This window comes from Opisthocomus hoazin, chromosome 6 (genome assembly GCF_030867145.1).
Source record: "Opisthocomus hoazin isolate bOpiHoa1 chromosome 6, bOpiHoa1.hap1, whole genome shotgun sequence".
Taxonomy (NCBI): Eukaryota; Metazoa; Chordata; class Aves; order Opisthocomiformes; family Opisthocomidae; genus Opisthocomus; species Opisthocomus hoazin.
In genome coordinates, this window is record NC_134419.1 from 65,571,589 (window position 1) to 65,590,572 (window position 18,984).

Sequence of the window (18,984 nt, forward strand, 5' to 3'; positions counted from 1 at the left end):
TCATCCTTTTGGGGGACAAAATGTGTTTGGGTCCTGGGGTGAGTTGGGAGGCAAGGGACAAGGCTGTCCTTGAATACTAGATGGCCCACCCTGCCCTCAGCCCAGCACAGCCTTCCCTGGGCCACCTGCTTTGTCCCGAGCAGGAGGGGAGGGTCTGGAGGTGGGAGATCCCTGAATAAACCGCTGAAATACCCAGGAGGTGGAAGAGATGCAAGCAGGTGTTGTGCTGGGACGGAGGTGAAACAAGATCAGCTCGTGGTCCTTACAGCCCTGGGCTGTGGAGCACGACCTGTCCCCAGCCTGGGGTGGGGATGGGGATGAGGACAAGGATGGGGATGGGAATGGGGATGAAGATGAGGATGGGCAGCGTTTTTCTAGGGAGCACACCTGCCGCAGTGGTGGCTGGCGTTAGCTCTCTGGAGGCCGTCCCAACCTAGACCCCAGGAGGTAGGTCCAGGGGATCTGTTGGATCAACCAGACCTCCGCAGCGTCCCTGTTGGGTCTCTGGCACACAGGGGTCCCATGTGGCAGCCGACAGCAGGGTTTGGTCTGTGTGGGGGGTTGCAGGAGAGCAGAGCTGTGGTGCAGCTTTCAGGTTGCACCTGCCGCTGTTGGGGGAAGGACCCCGGTGTCCTGGGACATCTTGGCGGAGGTTGGAGGGCACAGAGGGCTTGACCCTGCTCCTGTCCCCCAGGAGAAGGTGAGCCAGCTGAAGGACGAGGTGCGCCTGCAGTACGAGAAGATGCACCAGATCTTGGACGAAGACTTGCGGAAGACCATGGAGATCCTGGACAAGGCCCAGGCCAAGTTCTGCAATGAGAACGCGGCCCAGGTGCTCCACCTCAACGAGCGCATGCAGGAGGCCAAGAAGCTCCTCAGCTCTGTCCAGGTCATGTTTGACAAAACTGAGGACATCAACTTCATGAAGGTGAGACAAGCTGCCCATGCCAGGGTTGGGGTGGGGGCCGTGGGGAGGTCTGGTTGCGTGGGGAGCATCAGGGAGGCGTGGGGCGTGGCGGGGAGCGGGCTTGGGGACACTGACCGGGCGAGCTGATGCCTCCACAGCAGCGGGAGAAGGCGAGGAGGAGCGGGGCAGGCTCAGCGCCAGCCTCGAGTGAGGAGGTGCTGCAGCTGGAGATGGGGCTGGGGCAGAGGGGGCTCAGCACCCCTGGGCAGCCTGTCCCCTCCTGGGGGGCCACAGAAGGTGACGCCGAAAGGGGAGGTGGCTGCCGGGGCAGGGACTGGCCTGACTGACCAGAGCTTCTCCTTCCCCTCCTAGAACACCAAGTCTGTGAAAATCTTAATGGACAGGTAAGCGCATCGGGGCGGGCGTGTTCGGGAAGGAGGGGGGCTGTCGGGGGGGCGGCAGCAGCGTGATGTCTGCAGGAGGAGCAGGGGTGTCATGGGGCCTGGTAGAGCCGTGCTCCGTGCCTCAGTTTCCCTCTCTGACTGGGAGGATGAAAAAAATCCCCTCCTGCGGCCGTTGAACGAAGCCCTCCCCTGGGACTAGGGGAACACCGTGGGTGCTTGTGAAGGGCAGAGCTGGGATGTGGCACCGCAGCCGGGGTGGGACCGGCCGGGTCGGGGCGCGGGGCTCGCCCTAGGGAAGGGGTCTGGCCCCGGGTGGGCATGGGGGAAGGATCCGTCTGACCGTCCCTGAGCCTGCCTGGTCCCTCACGCCTTTCCTCTCTGCCCGCGGTCCCCGGCAGGACCCAGAACTGTACAGGTGGCAGCCTGCCCCCACCCAAAATCGGCCACCTCAACTCCAAGCTCTTCCTGAACGAGATCGCCAAGAAGGAGAAGCAGCTCAGGAAGTTGTGGGAAGGTGGGTGAAGCCTGAGGGCCGCGGGGGGCAACGTGGGGCCTCGCTGTCTCCCATAGCCATAGCTGGGTGCGCTGTGGATCCCAGCGCGGGAGGGTGGGGAGAGCTGTTGGGGTGCAGGGACCGCTGGGGACCCCGCTGCGGTCCGCGGGGGCCTGGAGACGCCGTGGAGCCAGCTCCCGGCTCTCCCCAGGACATCTCTCTTGGCTTGTGTTTTGGGGTGACACAGTGGGGGGGGGCTGGCCATTGGCAGGAAAAGTCAGTGGAAAGACGAGGGTCGGCACGTGGGCAGCCAGCGTGGTCCCACAGCCCCCAGCCCGTGCCTGGGAGCCCACCACGTCCTGCGGATGCTTCCCAGTCCTCTCTCCTTGGGGGATTTGGGTTTGTTGCCCAGCCTGTCCCGCTCTGATCCTGTTATGGACCGTGGTCACGAGCTGCGCACGTGTTTGCAGAGCAGCACCAGGGGCTGCTCCTGGGCTGCCGGCGAGGTCCCCGAATGGCACCCACAAGCTTGTCTGCATACGGCTGCGTGCGCAGGTTGCTGCCGGTGGGGCGGGCGGGGGCCACCCTGCTCGCATGGGGCTGGAGCACGGGTGCTGGGGCTCCTCTGTGGGGTCGGGCTGGTGGCTGGAGCGCTGCAGAGCTTTGCCGTGCTGTGCCCGACGTGGTGTTCCCCTTCTGTTCCCTTCTGCAGGTCCTCTGAGCACCCCCGTCCCCTTCCTGCAGAGCATCCCCATGTACCCCTGCACCGTCAGCAACTCCGGCGCGGAGAAGCGCAAGCACTCCACCGCCTTCCCCGAGGGCAGCTTCCTCGAGCCATCGTCCGGGACTGTGGCGAGCCAGTACATGAGCCAGGGCGCTTCGGCTGGCGAGGGGCAGTCCGCACAAGCCATGGTGCCTTGCAGCTCCACGCAGCACATAGTTGGACTTCCCAGTGGCCCGCAGCCGGTGCACTCGGGCTCCGTCTTCAACCCATCTCACTACCCCAACACCACGTCATCTCAGCAGTCCGTGCTCTCCCAGTACGGCGGGCGCAAAATCCTCGTCTGCTCCGTGGACAACTGTTACTGTTCCTCCGTGTCCAACCACAGTGGGCACCAGCCCTACCCGCGGTCGGGGCACTTCCCCTGGACGGTCTCCTCGCAGGAGTACTCCCACCCGCTGCCGCCCGCCCCCGCCGTGCCCCAGTCGCTCCCAGGACTTGCCGTGAGGGAATGGATTGACGCATCCCAGCAGCACGGGCGGCAGGATTTCTATAGGGTCTACGGCCAGCCGTCGGCGAAACACTACGTCACCAGTTAACCGTCACACTCTCCGGAGAGTCCCGCTCGATGGCGCGTTCGGAGAGAAGAGTCTGGTTTGGTTTGGCTTTTCTTTTTTCTTTTTGTTTTCCCTTTTAAAATCAAACCCATTTTTTTCCCCGCCTTGAACCCCTCCAGGATTTTGGGGAGGGTTGTTCTCTCTCTCTCTCTTTTTTTTTTTAATCCTTTTTAAACGAAATAATTTTTTTTTTCCTTTTAATTCCTTTTTTTAATTTAATTTTGGAAAGTACTTGCTGCCCCTCGCTGGGAAAAGACGAGGGAGAAATTACTGAGAAGAAATTGATGGGGATTTCAGTCAGGCGTCTGGGTCTGTGGTCGCGCTCTTCCTCGCTCCTCTCTGCCTTTGGAAAACTTCAGAAGGGACAATGGCACCTTCGCTCTTTCCATTTCTCCGAGTTCATTTTTGCTGGTTTGGTTCAGTTTTTCCCCTTTCCCTACCCCATCTTTCCCTTTTTAAAAAGAAAAAAAAGAAAAAAATCTATCGTTGATTCAGTATGAAACGATACTTGTAGATTTTGGGTTTGTTACTTTTTTTTTTTTAAAGGCTGATTTTTTTTTTGTGTTACGAGGCCACTTCTCAAGCATATTGGCATTTTTTTTCCTTCTTCAGAGATTTGTAAATAACACAATGGCAGGAAATTTAATGCACAATAAAAAAAGGGAAAAGAAACTTTAAAAGAAAAAAAACATGAATAAATAAAAAAAAAATCTGTTCTAGTTTTCAGGAGGGGAAGCGTGGCCGAAATGCACCCCCCCCCGCGTATCGCTGATGCAACTTCCTGTAACAAGCACTTTGTATAAAAAAAAAGTGGACTTCCTGCTATAAGGCACAGGTATTTATTCTGTAACCGATTTTAGAACACACACACACACACACACACAAATATTCAAATAAATGTGATCACTTAGTGCAAACGCCTCGCTCTGCTGCAGCTCTTCCCCGGGAACGCTGGCTCCGGCCGGAGGCTCCCGCCGGCTCTCGGAAGCGGCTGCTCTGTGGGTGCCCAGCCGGCGGCGGGGATCCGTCCGGCGGGGCTGGTTCGGAGGGAGCGCCTCGGGGATGGGGTGGTGGCGGTCCCGGCCGCGGAGGGGTCCCCACCGGCGCAGCCTCGCGGGGATGCCGGAGCCGTGGCTCTCTGCCGGCTCCCTCCCAGCCGGCGAGGATGTGAGTCAGGCACGGAGCCGGCCGGGACGCATCCTGATGCAGCCACGAAACAATCCCCTCTGTGGGATGGGGACGGGGATGGGGACGGGGACGGGATGGTGGCTTTCCTGCCTCCGCTGGCATCCGCCATGCTGCCATGCTGGCCACACCGCAGCCCCAGCACCCAGCCCTCCAGGCTTCATCCCCAGCTAAAGCCCCGCTGCCCCGTGGGGCTCTGCGGGCGCTGGCAGCACCCCAGGCCGGTTCGGGGACCCTCGGGCCGTGGCTGGGGAGGGTGAGGAGGAATCCTTCGGCCGGGGCGTGCGGCAGGGCCGCGGGCTGGCCCAGCGGTGGCTGCACAGGGGCGAGCTCTCCGTGTGGGGAGAGCAGGGCCGGCTTCGTGAGGCAGTGCAGCGTCTCGGGGGCTGTGGGGTATTTCCATCGCTCGCTTCGGGCTTGGCTTCCTTTTTTTTTTGTTTTCCTGGTTGCAAAACGTCCCTGGTTTCTTTCCGGTTTGGATTCCCCCTGTGCTGCTTCAGTGGGAAACGGGCAGGGGAGAGAGTCTCAGTACTTCCCAGCTGTCCTCACCACCATCCTCTTCCTCCCTGCCACCGCTGCCACCGCTGCCTCCTCCTGTGGCAGCACCCGTCACCTATAGACGGAGGACGTGGGTGCAGCCCCCGCCACGCAGGGTGACCCCGGGGGGCTTGGGACACTGCTGTGGGCCCACCCCCACCATGCGCCTTCGCCGGAGGGAGCAGCCCCGAAAGAGTGGGTGCCCCTTGCAGACCCCAGTGCCGCGGCCAAGGAAGAGGACCCTGGTGCCTCAGCCACCGTGCGTTGCCGGTGGCGCGGAGGGAGGCGATGGCCCCTCCGGGGTCACCCCACTGAGCGGTGGGGGGACGTACAGCGTCCCGGGCTGCCAGGAGGGGAAGCGCCGGTGCTGGGGTGCTCAGAATGTCAGGGTGCTCAGAATGCCAGGGTGCTCAGGATGCCGGGGTGCTCAGGATGCCGGGGTGCTCAGTGGGGTTTCGCTGATGGATGGCTCTGTCTGGGGGGGGGGGTGGGAAAAGCGCAGGGATCAGAGGCACGTCCATAAACAGCTCGAGTTGTGAATGGAAAGAGATGGATTAGGAGCCGGGTGAAAACATGTCACATGGCGGAAAGAAAAATGAGCAGCTGGGGCCGGACAAAATTGGTGCCTGATGAAGGACGTGGGGCCGGTGGAAAAAGGATCCCGGGGCTGGCGGTGCGGCTCGGGGAGGCTGATGGGGAACAGCTGGAGCCGGACACGCACATCTGGCGGAGCAGGGCGAGGGGCGAGGCGGCCGTAACCACCGTGCCTCCGGCCGCCGCACGCCGGGCATGGGGCTGCTGCTCAGCACCATGATCGGTGCCTCACGAGGGGCTGGTGCTGCATTTTTGGGCTCCACTGGGGAGGGGGTGGCAGCACCGTGGCCCATCCCGCAGCAGGGATTGACCCGGTGGGGTTCATGCTCTGCCGTGCCGAGGGGTCCCCAGGTGGAGGAGCCGCTGCCTCCATTTGCATACATGTAAATAAGCAATCAACATAATGAGGGCGAATGCAAACCAGGCTTTCAGTTTGCAACCAAGTCCTATTTTTAACCTTGGAAAAGGGTTTCGGCAGGAAGCTGCGGGCCCAGCCCCGTACCTGTCGCCCCGTCCAGCGGCGTGGGTGCCACCAGCGGGTCAGTGCTCGCCGTGCTCCGCTCCCCTTACCTGAGGAAACAGAAATCTCCCATCTTGGCAGGAGCATGGACATCACGCCTCGGCTCATGGGAGCCTCTTTGGGTGGCTCTCCCACCCGCCGAGCCCTCGGGTCCCGCCTCGAGCCGGGGTGCGTGCCTGGGGAACCCCCCTGACACCCCGGGAGTGGGGCCCCAGGCTTAAACATGAGGGGTATATTTAGACAGTGGCAATTTAAGTTTGCACATCAACCTTATAAATATGAAAGCCCATCTCGGCGAGATGCTGAAGATACCTCATCAGCCCTTGGAAAATATGCAGGAATATTAATTAGCCAGATTTGGGTATTATCTGGTAATGAATAAATGAAGAGACTCGCTGCCTCAGATGCCTCACTGGCGGCTCGTTGGGTTTCGTGTTTTTTTTAAGAAAAGTGTGTTTCTGAGGTAATTCGTTCTTTTTACCCCAGGGCCCATGGAGGGGCTGAGGGGATGCAGCCGTGCTGGGAAGGGTGGGATGCCTCAGGGTGCCCCTCACATGGAGGGACCCTCATGGCGGGCGTTTCACACCCCCTGCGTTGGGCCCAGCTGGCTGCAGGTCCTCTGGGGACCGAGCGACAGGGCTGGAGCCCTGCCCCGGATCGGGGTAGAAAGCAAAGCCTCACTTCTTTCAAAAACTCCTTTTTGGCTTCTTCCCCTCCCGCGCGCCATCCTCCCCTCCTGCCCCCCTGCTCCGCTCCCCCGGCGGCTTCGCTCCCTCCAGCCGGGCCAGGGAACTTCCCGGTTGCTGTAGAAACCCGGACGGAGGACGCGCTTCAAACGAGAACGCCCAACAAGAAATGGCTTTGTGTCTGCTTGGACAGTGCTGCGCCGTGCTGGCGTGCAGTGGCTTTGGGGCACCCCGCACAGCTGGGGGGCTACAGGACCGGCGGAGGCTCCCTGCCAGCCCCCCAAAACCCGCACTGAGCCGCGCGCAGAGGCTGCGGGTTCCCGGGGAAGGGGCTCCGAGGGTCTCCATCATCACCCACAGGGTGCTCAGAGCATCGCTGCACCCAGGGATGCAGCAGCCGTCGGGGTTTTGCCATCCGTGCCAGCTCTGACAACCCGGGTACCATCTCCCCGCTTGGCCTTGGAGCTGAGGCACCCCAAGGGGTGTCACCACCTGGTTTGCAAGGGTTTTGGGGTGGCAGAGCAGTTTCCAGCTGGAGGGAAGGGGCTCGGAGCTGAGCCTGGCCAGGGGCAGCTGGGGACGGGGAGGCCAGCAGAAGCCTGGAGGTCCAGGTGGGATGGCGGAGCTGATGGACCGGGTGAGCAGAGCTGTCCCCCGTGGGCGCAGGGAAGGCGGTTGGGATGGACCAGCCGGCAGCCACTGCGGCCCCGGGCAGCATCGGCCGGAGCCCGTCCCGCAGCCCCCCGGCGCGTGGCGGCTGGCGGGGCCGGGGTGGCGCGTGGGTGCGGGGCGCTGCCGGCTGCCGGGGCTGCCATTGTTTGCCTTCAATCAAGATGTTTCAGGCAGAATCAAAAGCACCAACTGGGGAAATCATCATCACAAAAAATCTTGCGCCTGCAAAATAGGTCAAGTAAGACTCCAAAGAGAGAGAGCGTCTGATCTGCATTGCGAGGAAGAATAGCAACAGCTGTGATCTCCAGTATATATGGATGGGCTGGGGGGGGATAAATATATATATCCATGCATATGTATAACCGCTTACAGCTGTTGGGCCGTATGTTCATTAGGGCCAACTGTTTTGGAGGCAGAGGGATCGACGCTAATCGGGAAAGGGAGTTTATCGGCACATTCAGAGGCAAAAGTGTCAGGAGCAACTGCAGCCCCCCCGCCCCGCAGCCCGCACCAGCTGTGCCGTGCTGAATGTGCCCGATTCAGCGTCCCCCCGTTACCCCCCGCCCCTGCGTCCCCATGGGGCTGCGAGAGCTGCAGCTCCTGCCCTGGCGCCGAAAGTGGGTCTGAGCTGCGGCCACAGCCCCCGCCTGGTCCCAGAGCCCAGGGCTGCCCAGGTGCGGAGGGGTTGCTGTGCCTCGGTTTCCCCGTTCTCCAGGCCAGCTCTCTGTGCCCACGCCGCTGTCCTGGCCCCCCACGCCACGGCCCCTCGGTTATCCCCGCCTGGCGCTGGCCGCACAGGTGCCAGCTATAAAAAATGAACTCCAAATACGTATAAATCCTCCCGCCTGACTGGAGGGAGAGCGATGGAGCCGGGGCAGGACAGCTGGCTCAGCCACCCCCAGACGTCGGGCTCTGCCTGGCCAGCCGGGACCCAGCTGTCGCAGGCTGGGGACCTCACGGTGTCCCCAGCCCAGGGGCGATGCTCTCGGGGTGGGGGGACCCGCTCTCCCCGACAGCGTCCTCCTCAGCACCCCAAGCCCCTGCCAGCTTCGCTCCACCAGCCAGGAAAGCATTAAGGCTTGCAGGCTTCGACTCCCATCGGAAGCACAAAAGAAAGGTTGCAAAGCCAAGCGGCAAGGCCAGCTTCTATTTAAAAATACCTCTCGTCCAGATGATTTATCTGCAGGGTGTTCCTAACGCAGCCCGGACTCGGGGCCTAACCCACCTGACAGCTTCCCTTCCACGCAGGATTAGTTATTCAGGGCGGCGTGCGGCTGCCCGGCCGTGCCACCCGCGGGGCTGCGGCTCGGAGCCACGCGGTCACGGCACCTTGCACGCAGAGGGGCTCCTTCCAACCCTTCCTCTTCCGACCGGGGTATTTTTTTTTTTTCCTTCTCCCACTCAGAGGGATACAGATATTGATTTCAGTCAGGGAAATGTGGAGGGGCACCAAACCCCGTGCCCCATGCCATTCCCAGCAAGCCTCTGCCGGTGTCCCCCGGCACGGGCGCAGCCCCTCGGAAGCTTTACAGGAGTTTCGCTTCCAGTCAGCGCTGGGAAGGGAAATAAGTGAACAGATTGCAATAAAAAAAAAATCCAGCAAGCCCAAATTCAGCCAACTGAGCCCAAAGCTGCAATTTAGCCAGGAGCCAATCACAAGGCTGCGGTGCGAGCTTGTTTCCACTTAAAATAAAATAAAAAGAAAATTAGAAAAGCGCCTGGGTGGGTGCCCGGGTGGGTGGGCAGCGCGGCTGGAGCACCATGGCCGTCGGCAGAGCACGCAGGGCTGGGGCACAGCCCCGCAGCGAGAAAGCGAAGGCTGAAATCTCCGGCTCCGCGGCTGCAGATGATTTCTCTGCTCTGATAAAGGCAGTTGTGGGGGGCAGGGGGGTGCGAGGCCGTAAGCAACAGGGAAATACTGGTCAAAGAGGAACAAAAATCTCCGTGTTTACTCCTCCTCCAGGCTGCGGATTATTATTATTTTCTTTTTTCTCCCTCCCCACATCCAATCCGCTCGGTCCCTTGTCCTTTCGGGAGCACTAAATTCATCATGTGGATGCAAAGCGGGGCTGGTGCGGGAGGGAGCCGCGGCTCGCTCGAGCAGCCGCATGCAAGGTCACACGCAGCCTCGCCATAAATTACAGCGTGTCCCACCGTAAACAGCAACAGGAGAGGGGAAGCGCGGCGGCTTCAGGGGCCGGGGGCCGCAGGGGCCGATACATAACGTCGTGACAAGTCAAACAACTCTCAGGGTGTTCACTCGCCAGAGAAATCTTTCTCACATCCAATCCATTAGGCAAAAAAGATGAAAAAGTATTTCCTACTTCGCTGAAAAAATACCAGGACTCAGTATAAAGTGTGCTTTAAAAAAAAATAAGAGAAAAGAAATTAAGTGTGACCATCTATAATGTTTTTTTTTCCAGCGGCTCTGACAGCCTTCCAGGCATCCTGGCCACGCCGGGAGGGAGCTGATGCTTTGAAGAGCTCTAACAGTTTCTCACTTGGCCCATCCCAGTGTCGCAGGAACAGTAACGAGTCAAATTAGCTGGAAAGAAACAACCCCAGAACTCGCTGCCCTCCCTCAAAACCCCCTCCCAACCCCGCTTCTCTGAACCTAACCCAGATCGTTTGCTGCTTTTCTTTTTCCTCTTCCTTTTTCCTGCCAGGTCGGTGGGAACGTGTTTCGTGACACGCTTTTTTTTAAGTTACAAAATGATTTTTGAAACAAGGAGCTGCTCCCAAAGTTTGCCTTTCTCGCTGGCTGGCTTTTCTGATCGTTTTGGACAAGGTAAAAGCCAAAGGGAAAAGGCTTCTTCCAGCAGTTCTGACCACTTCTAGCACCGGGGACCGTCTCTGGTGGGAGAGCGAGCGGAGGCCGAGCAGCTTCGCAGGCTGGCTGGCGGCTCCTCGGGAAGGCACAGCCCTCGACTGACAGCCGCGGAAACCACCCTGTCGCAGGAAAAGCATCACCCCAAACATGAGCTGTCTTTCTACCAAATTTTAATTTATTTCATTTTTGTTTGTTGACAAAGACATCTAAATTACACACTGAGTAACAACATGACCAGATATTGCAAACACCCCTTTTTGGTGAAATTCAAAAAGGGAACATAAAAGAAAGAGCTTGTGTGGACTCAGCCGGTCCAGGGAACGCAGCAGCCGCTGCCTTTTGCTTTTGCAGAAGAGCGAGCCCTGTGGGGCAGGGCGCGAGTTTGAGTGGGCTGCTCTCATCCCAGTAGGCTCCATTAAAAAGAAGTCTGGCGATCAGTTATATTTTCGACAGAGAAAAAAGCCACTAACGTGCAAGAAGCAGTACTGGTAGGGGGGGAAAGGGGAGAAGGTTGCACGAGGCTTTGGCGAGCATTCTCCGAGGGCAAGACGAGACATTCCCCACCGGAGCTGCCGCGGGGACGCGGCCGCAGCCGGAGGAGGACACGAGTCCCCATGCCCCATGCTTGTGGCCAGACCAGGGGCTTGGCCCCACGGTTCCCGACGTGCCCTTGGAGAATTCCGCTTCTCCATCACCTCCCCTCCAGGGAACACAAAGGGGCAGGAGAGGCAGCGCTCATCTATCGCAAAGGTAAAACCAGATTTAACGATGTGAAAGCGAAGCACGACCAACTCCTCGCAGGAGGGGAGCTCACCCCTGCGACAAACTTCTCGAGGCCTGGGGTGGCTCTGCCCGTCACTCCGAGCCTTTAAACCAAGGCCAGGTGCCTTCCTACCAGCGGTGCTCTAACTCCACCGCGCATCACCGCGCCGGCGGGGCGGCGTTTAATGGGCTGTGTCACGCTGGAGGTCAGGAGAGAGGAACATAACGGTCCCTCCTGGCTCTAAAAACCCATGAGTCGATGCGACGTGCGGCAGAGCTCCACCCATACCAAGGAGACAGCCTGCTTCCCCCAACCTCAGCTAAAGGAGGGCAAAGCAGACAGAGCTGGAAGGACAAAGCTCTGTGTATGCGCTCACCATAAACCAGCCAGGAGCTGCAGGGCCGGGAGAGGGGTAGCGGTGTCAGTGAGCGGCGGTTTTGGCTGGCCCCAGCCAGATTTACAGGTGGAGTTCAGCCAGGTGCTGCGGAGGGAGGAGAGCACAGCGTACAGCGGATGTAAACGCAGTCAGATAAGGAGCAGCAAGCGAACAGAACCTCAAACCCTTTTACATTTTCACCAGGTCAATGCACAGAGAGATGTTTACAACACAACGAGCACTTAGAGCCATCACTGCAGAGTGATTTACCGAAGTCATGGTCATTTTAACCCTCCACCTGCATCCTCCCAGCACAGCTCCCTCTACCACGGTCTTCCTCTCTTACTACCTGGCGCAGGTAAACCAAATTAGTCTACAGGATTACAGGTGAAGCTCTGGCTGGTACGGATTTACGCAACCAATATGTGTAGCTACACGCAAACATTAGGAATGAGCCAGCAAACACTTCTGGATCCTGAGTTCAGTAAGGAAATTTTTCCTTCCAAACTGGACTGACAGGAAAAATACTCCATATTTATTTTGCACACACTTCCAGGCTTAACCAATGTGACCCTAAAAAACCAAATTACCCTCCCGGGTGCTTTTTGGATCCAGAAAGCTAACTGTGGCACAGGTCGGGTGTCACAGGGTAAGTTTGCCACTGGTAAAAAAGTAGGGAGCAGGGAAGCACCAAGTCCCTTGCAAGTGAGAAGGATCAGCACCCAAGTCCTGAGGGGACCTTGCTCTGCCCTGCCTGGGCCAGAGGACGGGTACCCAACCACTTCACTCTGCCCCCGGCACGCAGCGCGGGCAAATCCAAGGCTCGGGAGTATCTGCCACAAAGCTCTGCTTCTCAGCCAGCACAGCGTAGGCCTTCAAGGGCTGCAATTCTTTTACAGCGCTCATGTCACGCAAATGCATCAACTGCAAGGAAAAGGTGACGCTGGATGCCTTTCTCCTCCTTGGGCTGACCCAGGAGCACGTGGTGCTCAATGCCTGGGGTTCCTGATACGCCAATACAGCTGTGGAGTCACTGAACGAGCTGTGTTTAAATGAACATCTCTCCTCATCTTATGACTCCTTACTCAATCCATGCAAAGCTGAAGCTGTGTCACTTTGTGCCATTAGCGATTGCTTAACAGCTCACTTGAGCCTGCTCTTCTCCCCTCTCCCAGTTGTCCAGTGTCTAAAGCAAGGCTGTGCTACTCCGGCATGCGTGTCCTGCCTCGGCGCCGGAGACAGATGCACTCAGAGGGTGCTGACTCACGGACGCAGGCAGATTAAAGTTGGATTGCTAAAGCAGTTGTTGTCCCAGCTGTCCCTCTGCCCTCAGCCACAGCAAAGACAGCTGAACTACACGTAGGGCAGCCCCTGAACCGCTACTGTACACCCTGATGTACAGGGGGACCCAGAATCAGCCCCAGACGATCTTAATCTGCCGGGCTGTAACACGTAGGCAGCCAGCGGCTGCTTCACGGATGGTGCAGATGTTTCTGCCTTGAGGTGGAGACGTCCAGGGGAAGGGAGGAGCAAAGAGCTGGGAGCTCCAGGGGTGTCAGCCGTCTGCCTGGGTCCATGAGTCAACTCGCTGACGCGTGGTAAAGCCACATGCTTTAGCACACGCAGCTTTCCCCACACTGCCCGCCGGTCCATCTCCAGGAGGTGGAAGGGGTAATGCAGTCCCGAGTCATTCTCTGGCCTTTCGCAGGCAGGCAGCAAACAAAGCTGGCAAGCAGGGCAGTGGGATTATTTTACCATCTGTGCATTAGAAACTGGCCCAGGAGTCACCAAGCTCGCTTCACGCAGGACATGGCTGCTTTGGCGTGCTAATGGACTCCTGCTCACTGTCAGCTGGGTCTAGATTTGAATCGGGGACGAGGAGGTGGAAAACACATTCTCTTTCCTATTTCAGAGACTGCGTCCTTTCAGAGGAAAGCCATTTTGGGGAAGAATGAATACTCGTTTTAAACACCACTTCCCATCTGCCGCTCATCAGGTTCCTCACCCTCCACCAGCACAACCTGCAGCCAGCACCGGGCTGGGGGGACCTCAGACCCCAGGCAGCCAGCCTGCTGTGGGGTAGTCCCCCGAGCCCTCCGAAGGGCTAAGCAAGGCCTGCCAAGGAAGGCAGGCAGGAGAATATATTTTGCACATTTCAAAAAGGAAACCTGGGACCTGGTATCTCATTCTAGAAAGTAATCATGGACTTAATTGCATTTTGCTGAAGAGTTGCTTTAACATCAAGGGAAAATCAACAGGGATTGTTCAACATCGAGACTAATCTCACATATGGAACTTACTGAACGTAGGAACCACGTTTTTGCTGGCTCAAGGTGAAATGCTGGGCTAAATTCTCCTTCAGCTGCGAGAAAAGCCCTAGGCACGCTCATCCTGCATTATTCCAACTGCAAAGAGCTTCAATTATACACACATAACCCTTCTCTCCCTTCTTTGGCGCTGTCGCAATGCAACAGTGCCTCATTATGATCAAACTCCTCTTTTATGGCTATAGGAATATGTGGAAGTCTTCTACCCTCATTACACAAATGACTCCTTAGCAGCTTTATTTTAAGAAACTACCCACAATTGGTAACACAACCGCATTTTATCTGTCACTGAGGGGAAGCTGTGACTGACACCTGAGCGTGTCCTCAGCAACCGCAAACCCGCACGTACAGGGCAGGTTCTATGCATCTAAGCAACTACAGTAACTCATCCCTCCCTCTGCTCCACACTGAATCACAGTCTTGCTTCTGCTTACAAACTTGCTTGCTAATCAGACATTTTATACTATTTATGCATAAGAAGGAAATATGTCATTCCTTTATTGGGATAAAAAACGATACTAAAGAGCAGGTCAAGTTCCAAATCCAGCAGTACGTTTCAACCGATGTTGTTCCCTTTTTTTTTTCCTCTTTTTTTTTTTTTTTTCTTTTAACAGCTGTAGCTGTGCACAGATGGAAAAACATTTGGTCAGAAAGCAGCAAATTAGTGTTTTCAGGCTAGAATTCTGCTCCCACCGCTCCTCCATTTCCATGCAGCTCAGAATGCTTTATTTCTTCTTAGCATTGACATTTTTGCACACCCAATTCATGCCGTCCTTCAGACAGAGAAAGGTAATGTTAGTCAAGTGAAGGGAAAAGGAATCCCCCAACCCCACCCAACCGCCATTCTGCAAGCACCGTGTTCTGCCTCCTCGCCTACCCTCTGCCTGCCCTCTGTGCCCAAAAACGCCGCCGGTAAAAAAAACAAGTGCCTCATTGCTCAGTAGATGTTGTCACACAGAGGTTATTAAATCTTTCATCTGACCATAAAAAGTATCATCATCTCATCATGTCACTATGTGTAGGTCCTCTGAGGAAGGATCACTTTGCAGTCAAGGTACGTCAGTGGCAGATGAAGGCTCAGTTCCAGGTTCAGCTACAGATCATTTGTGTAACCTCAGGCAAGTCACCTTATCTTTGAGACCATGGATTTTAGTGGGCTATTTGTTATACACTCATCTCCCTATTAAGAATACGGGTCTAATTCTCAGCTCAGATGCGAGCCTTGAAATCCAGATCCATGAAAGCCACTGCAATAACTGGATCTGGACCCTGCTCCCTGTTCCTCAGGGTCCCCACAGAAAATGGGCCCTGTGGGGTCCCACAGCGGTTCAGTGAGAATAGATGTCATCATATTTTAAGAAGATGATCTACTCTTTAGCGCATTTCCGTAAAAATGTGTACACAACATCTCTGACCACTGCAAGCAGGATGGTAACGCTCGTGCTGTGAATACCCAAGTCATCAGTTTATTGCTGAGATCCCCAAATGGGATACGCTATTGAAGGGCAAAGCGATATTTTATCCGCTCCTGTCACTTCTCTGTTGTGAGACATGCAGAATGGAGCGCAAAATGCACTATCTCCTCATATTTGTGTCCCATCAACTCCATTTCTTCTACCCTTCGTACAAGGTACCTCTGCCGATGGGGAGGCTCAGGGCAGGAAGCAGGCAGATAGGGTTTTGGGGATGAGAGTGGTACATCCCTGTGCTTGGAAACTGGGCAAACGTCACCTTGGAGGTCTGGAGGGGTGGATTTCACCGTATTGTGTTCAATGGTCATTTCTGGATCATTAAAAAGATAGTTAGATCCTAAGAAAGACCAGAGCTTTTGGGCCAGCATTGCTGCTAGCCCCGTGGGAGCAGTGACGCTGGCTTCCTACACCCTTGTCCCCAAACTGCCAACAGGCTGCCAAGGACCTCAGCTGCTCCAAGGACAGATGGCCAAAGGCACAGTACAGCAGGCCCACAGGGTGAGCCGAGACCCAACGCCATGCCTCCATGCTGCCCCTCAGCCACGAAGGTGGTGGCCATGTTGGAGGGAAGCTAAAGAGTTAAGAGAGAAGAGAGGGAGTCCTCAGGGCTTAATCAGAAGCAGAGAGGTTCTCACTTGAAAATACCAATTCAGCTTGATAGCTGCGCTATGTGACACTTCTTATCTGAAGGGGAGAAGCAACTTCTGAAATCAGCCCTTATTGCTGCATTAAATAAAGAGTAAGCAAGCCCAGATTGTGCTGGGGTGCACATGAGGCCCTACACTAATAACACTTCTAACTCTAACCTTGGGGAGGGTTGATGTCTCCAGTTTCATTTATTTATCTCCACAGCAGAGATCAGTGCAAAACAAATTGTCTGAAATCCTCAGAGCAAACGGGAAAAGACGAGAGGTAGATTCATTTTAAGGCCCAGTAGCTTTGTGTCTTCCCCTTTCAATAACACTGATAACCTAGGTGTAAAACATGTAATGCCTTAAGCAATCAATAGCGTTGTTTAAAGCTTATCACTTTAGAGAGAGAGGGAGTGAGCGATTCCCAGCATGAGGAATGCCAGGGCTTAACAATGGGGCTAGGAGGAGAGGTGTCAAGCCTTTGGCTTGATTGTGTGCTTTAGAAATCTGCATGATTGCCTGTAAAGAGTAAAAATAAATAAATAACTAAAAATGCTCCCACAATGATTTCAGCTTCCCCTGCCTCGGAAGCAATAATCACATTTGCACACATCATGGCATACAAGGCAAGTAGAGCTCCTCATTCATTTTGAATGTAGGTTTATTTGCTGAACCAGAACAGCTGAGACAGCTTAAAGTAATAAATATCAGCTGACACCCTCTGCTATTCAGCACAGTAATCCCAGAAACAATACATCACTGCAAAACAACAAACACGCATCCTATCTTCTACCTAATCTGACCACAACCTGAATTCACAGTGATTAAAACTCTGCCTGCTGCCATTCGGGAGCTTGGGAAGGGGAAAGAGAGACCGCTTCAGCACCAGTGCGACGAGGGTCATAAAGCAGAGTTTATGATGGGATTTACCACGGCTGGGAGCCTGGCTGCATCAAGCATCTAACGAGGGCAAAAGAATGACATAGCAAAATGCAAGAGGAAAGGTGAACTCCAAACAGGCTTGAAATACCTAAGTAGGTCACTGAACTTTTAAAGCAGGAATAGATTTTAAAAACTCGCTTCTGGCATGAGTTAATTGACAGGAAAAATCACATTTAATTGTAAATATCTCTCTGCCCAACAATGATAAAGGGGAAATGAATGTGCTCAATTCTATGTGTGGTATCAGAGGAATGTGTAAGACACCTTCCTCATCTTCAGCCACACCGCAGCTACATCCGTAGCTTCTGGTGCAACTTTCTCAGGGGCTGTGTGTTTTGCAGTGTCTCCAAATGCTCTGGAGAACAGCAAATGCAATGGAAAGCACAATAAACTAAAAGGTACATTTGCAGTTTTTCTACCTAAGGTTTGAAGCAGGACGGACGGTCGGTAAGACAGAGAAATCCAGGGAAGCTGCTACAAACACAAAGAGCTGCTATGGGAAGGCACATGGGAAGGAGGAAACAGTGCTTGAAAGAGTTAAGTCCACAAGGAGTCAACTGTTGTCATCCTTTGTCCCTGCACATTCTGTCCCTATATCTGCATGCTTAAAAGATGGCTCTGTGCAGAAAGTACAATCCCTGCAGTAACATTTAGATCTTGATAGATGTCCTTGGGCTGCTTTGTTGAGACACAGAGACATTGGCAGGTACTCTGAGAATGGAGACGGATACAATATTAGTATTCCAGCCTCAAATCAACCCTGGGAAAACTTAGCCAGGGAAAGATTTCAGATCTCTCAGCTTTGCCTCTCTTAGCTCCTTAACAAGCAGCTAGTAAACTTTACCAAAGCAAAGAGAGAGAACTCGAGGGAAGAGGATAACGCTCCTTGCAGAGAAATTCTGCTTGGCACAATCCCACCTTGCTACAGTCCCATATGCTGTCTGCTGTCGTGCCACGGGAGTTGTACTCTAACGCCCTTTGGGAAAGGACTGGTAGAGCCTTCCCCCAGAGAAATAAGAAGTCCTGCTTGAGATTAGCCCATTGCTCGCTTATTCTCTGCATTATCAGCTTTGTGGCTATGGGAGTGAAGTAATCTGACTTAAAACACAGCGAACAAGTCCTTTCCACCCCATAAAAAGCCTCCGAATTTCTGCTCCCCTACAAGCCAAGGATCAGGCAAGGCCACAAACTTCTGACCCCTAACGTGACCTTAAGGACAGCAAAGCTTAATCCTTTCATGTAATCCTCTGTCTGCCATAACAAATTGGGTCAGGCAAGTGCAAAATTCTCCATCTCTAGCATTTTTGGTATGCGTTATTTTAACTGTCACTTTCTTCTCCCTCTGCACAGCTAGGACTGTGCCTTCATTATCTGTCATTTCTTTGCACCTCCAGTCATCATGCAGGCTGGCTTTTAAAGGCTCCCGCAAGTGAGCCAAATCCATTGTTTTTCGCCTGGGTGCAAGGTTTTCTTTCGCCCTCTGAGACCTTGTATCCCTGATGCAGCGCTGTAGACTCCCTCTCTACCCTGCTTAAAAATCACAAGACATTGCCCTGTAATCTGGAAACATGGTTACTTTTCCTCAACAAGCAGGGGCTCTGCCTGCCCCAGGAGAGCTGCAGTCATCAAAACTGGTTTTAAATCACATTTAGTAGTAGCCCCAGAACCTTGTTAAGATGTGGAAGATCCCTATCTAGCCTGCCCTGTAAAAGACACTTTTAAGACATAACCTAGCTTTGAGGAGACAACATTGCTGGGGGTTCCTGTTCTGAATCTTGCCCTTATGAAAGCACTGAATCTCAGCACCAGCGTAACTTAGGTCTTGGGCTTCATTCTCAACTGGGTCGAAACAGGCAGGGAGGAGAAGACAGCTCGGCCCATCCCACAGTCCGTTGGGCCAGACCAGCACTGGCATAAATTAGAGAAGTTTAGTGGCTACTCTCAGTTGCACTGGCTTTTAATGGTCTCCAGGGGGCCATTATGCTCGGGAGACTCTGGACACAACACACCGCAGCATCGTTCTGGAGGATGATTCCAGAGGGCAGGCTGAGCTCCTCCTGTCTTGATGAGAGACTCTTGCTTCAAGCAAGAAACCAGCTGCAGAGCACGGACCAGTCCGAAGCCTTGCGTCATGTTTAACACACACCCTGGCCCCCACATAACACCTCCAGCAAGCGGGCAGGCTGCAAAGCAGGAGTCCTGTCTGCTTTTGCCCCACCCCAGCCGACCAGCGTGGAATGTACACAGATTTTGCATGCCAAGGACTACAACTGGAGATCTGGTCACAAACCACAGCCCCAAGAGAG

General features: G+C 55.1%; 2 protein-coding genes across 3 annotated transcripts in view; one reads left to right on the plus strand and one right to left on the minus strand.

Moving 5' to 3' along the window:
* TRIM8 (tripartite motif containing 8) overlaps positions 1-3,687 on the plus strand; it is a 29,522-nt gene extending 25,835 nt beyond the window's left edge. Inside the window, exons 4-7 of the mRNA XM_075423628.1 lie at positions 695-928; positions 1,280-1,311; positions 1,710-1,825; positions 2,517-3,687. Coding sequence (XP_075279743.1) covers positions 695-928; positions 1,280-1,311; positions 1,710-1,825; positions 2,517-3,124 — 990 coding nt within the window. The 3' untranslated portion in view covers positions 3,125-3,687. The remainder of the gene's footprint in view (positions 1-694; positions 929-1,279; positions 1,312-1,709; positions 1,826-2,516) is intronic.
* Positions 3,688-10,321: 6,634 nt separating this feature from the next.
* Positions 10,322-18,984, minus strand: part of ARL3 (ARF like GTPase 3) — a 30,750-nt gene continuing 22,087 nt past the window's right edge. Inside the window, exon 6 of one of the 2 annotated variants that reach the window (XM_075423631.1) lies at positions 10,322-14,405. In XM_075423631.1, the coding sequence (XP_075279746.1) occupies positions 14,358-14,405 (48 nt within the window). In that variant the 3' untranslated portion in view covers positions 10,322-14,357. The other variant, XM_075423629.1, reaches the window with a different exon arrangement.